The sequence below is a fragment of the Mandrillus leucophaeus genome, unplaced genomic scaffold (genome assembly GCF_000951045.1).
Source record: "Mandrillus leucophaeus isolate KB7577 unplaced genomic scaffold, Mleu.le_1.0 Scaffold329, whole genome shotgun sequence".
Lineage (NCBI taxonomy): Eukaryota > Metazoa > Chordata > Mammalia > Primates > Cercopithecidae > Mandrillus > Mandrillus leucophaeus.
The window spans coordinates 3,973,861-3,974,876 of record NW_012103465.1 but is presented as its reverse complement, the minus strand read 5'-3'; the positions used below and the strand labels follow the sequence as shown (position 1 = coordinate 3,974,876).

The window sequence follows — 1,016 nt, the reverse complement described above, 5'->3', positions numbered from 1 at the left end:
ACAGAATAATTAGTAAAGCAGTTAGACTTCAAGGACAAAACAGTAAAGTGAGAACAACAAACAGAAAAGGATATAGGTGCTATGTTTAGGGATGGTAGGAAGTAGCAGAGTCAAAAGAGAAGCTATAGTAGGAGTAATCCACACAGAATAATCAGTAAAGCCATTCCTATCAGAACAAAATAAATGCTTATGAGTGTAAAAGACTGAAAGAAAGTCATCTAAGAGAATCAAATTTAAATGCAATGTAACGGTTTCATAAGAAAACACTATTTAGCGGAAACATCTACTTACTGATACAGCTATCATGGTACTATCTGGCCTCCATTCAGCTTGCTTGTAAGATCCAAACTGAGTAGATGATTTTGCAGGCTCCTTGTAGGTTACAATCAACACACTCGGCTGGAAGAAAACAGTTGTATTTTTTATCAATATCTCATAAAAATACACACAAATAAAATTTAAGATAACATATAGAGTATTCAAAGTATTTTTGGAGTAAAATAAAATACAACATTGATATTAAACTATTGGCTTTCAACATTCCAAGCATATCAACCAAAACAAAGACCTAAACCTAGGCCTGTACATATTAAAGAAACCGAAATAATAATTAATAATCATCCAAAACAGAAAGAACCAGGACTAAACGTGTTCATAGGTGAAGTCTACCAAACATTGAAGGGACAAATTACACCAATTCTTTACAAAACCTTCCACAAGATAAAAGCAGAAAGAGTACTTCCTAATTTTGAGTTCGGCATTCCCTTAACACCAAAATCAGACAAGGGTATTACATGAAAAGAAAACTACAGGCTGGGCGTTGTGGCTCCCGCCTATAATCCCAGCACTTTGGGAGGCCAAGGTGGGCAGATCACGAGACCAGGAGATCGAGACCATCCTGGCTAACACAGAGAAACTCCGTCTCTACTAAAAATACAAAAATTTAGCCGGGCGTGGTAGCGGGTGCCTGTAGTCCCAGCTACTCAGGAGGCTGAGGCAGGAGAATGGCGTGAACC

At 37.7% G+C, this 1,016-nt stretch overlaps 1 protein-coding gene across 2 annotated transcripts in view; it reads right to left on the bottom strand.

Moving 5' to 3' along the window:
* Window positions 1-1,016, bottom strand: part of RIC1 (RAB6A GEF complex partner 1) — a 165,408-nt gene that overhangs the window by 134,032 nt on the left and 30,360 nt on the right. For both annotated transcript variants that reach the window (XM_011988383.1, XM_011988384.1), the window contains exon 2: window positions 292-399. In XM_011988383.1, coding sequence (XP_011843773.1) covers window positions 292-399 — 108 coding nt within the window. The remainder of the gene's footprint in view (window positions 1-291; window positions 400-1,016) is intronic.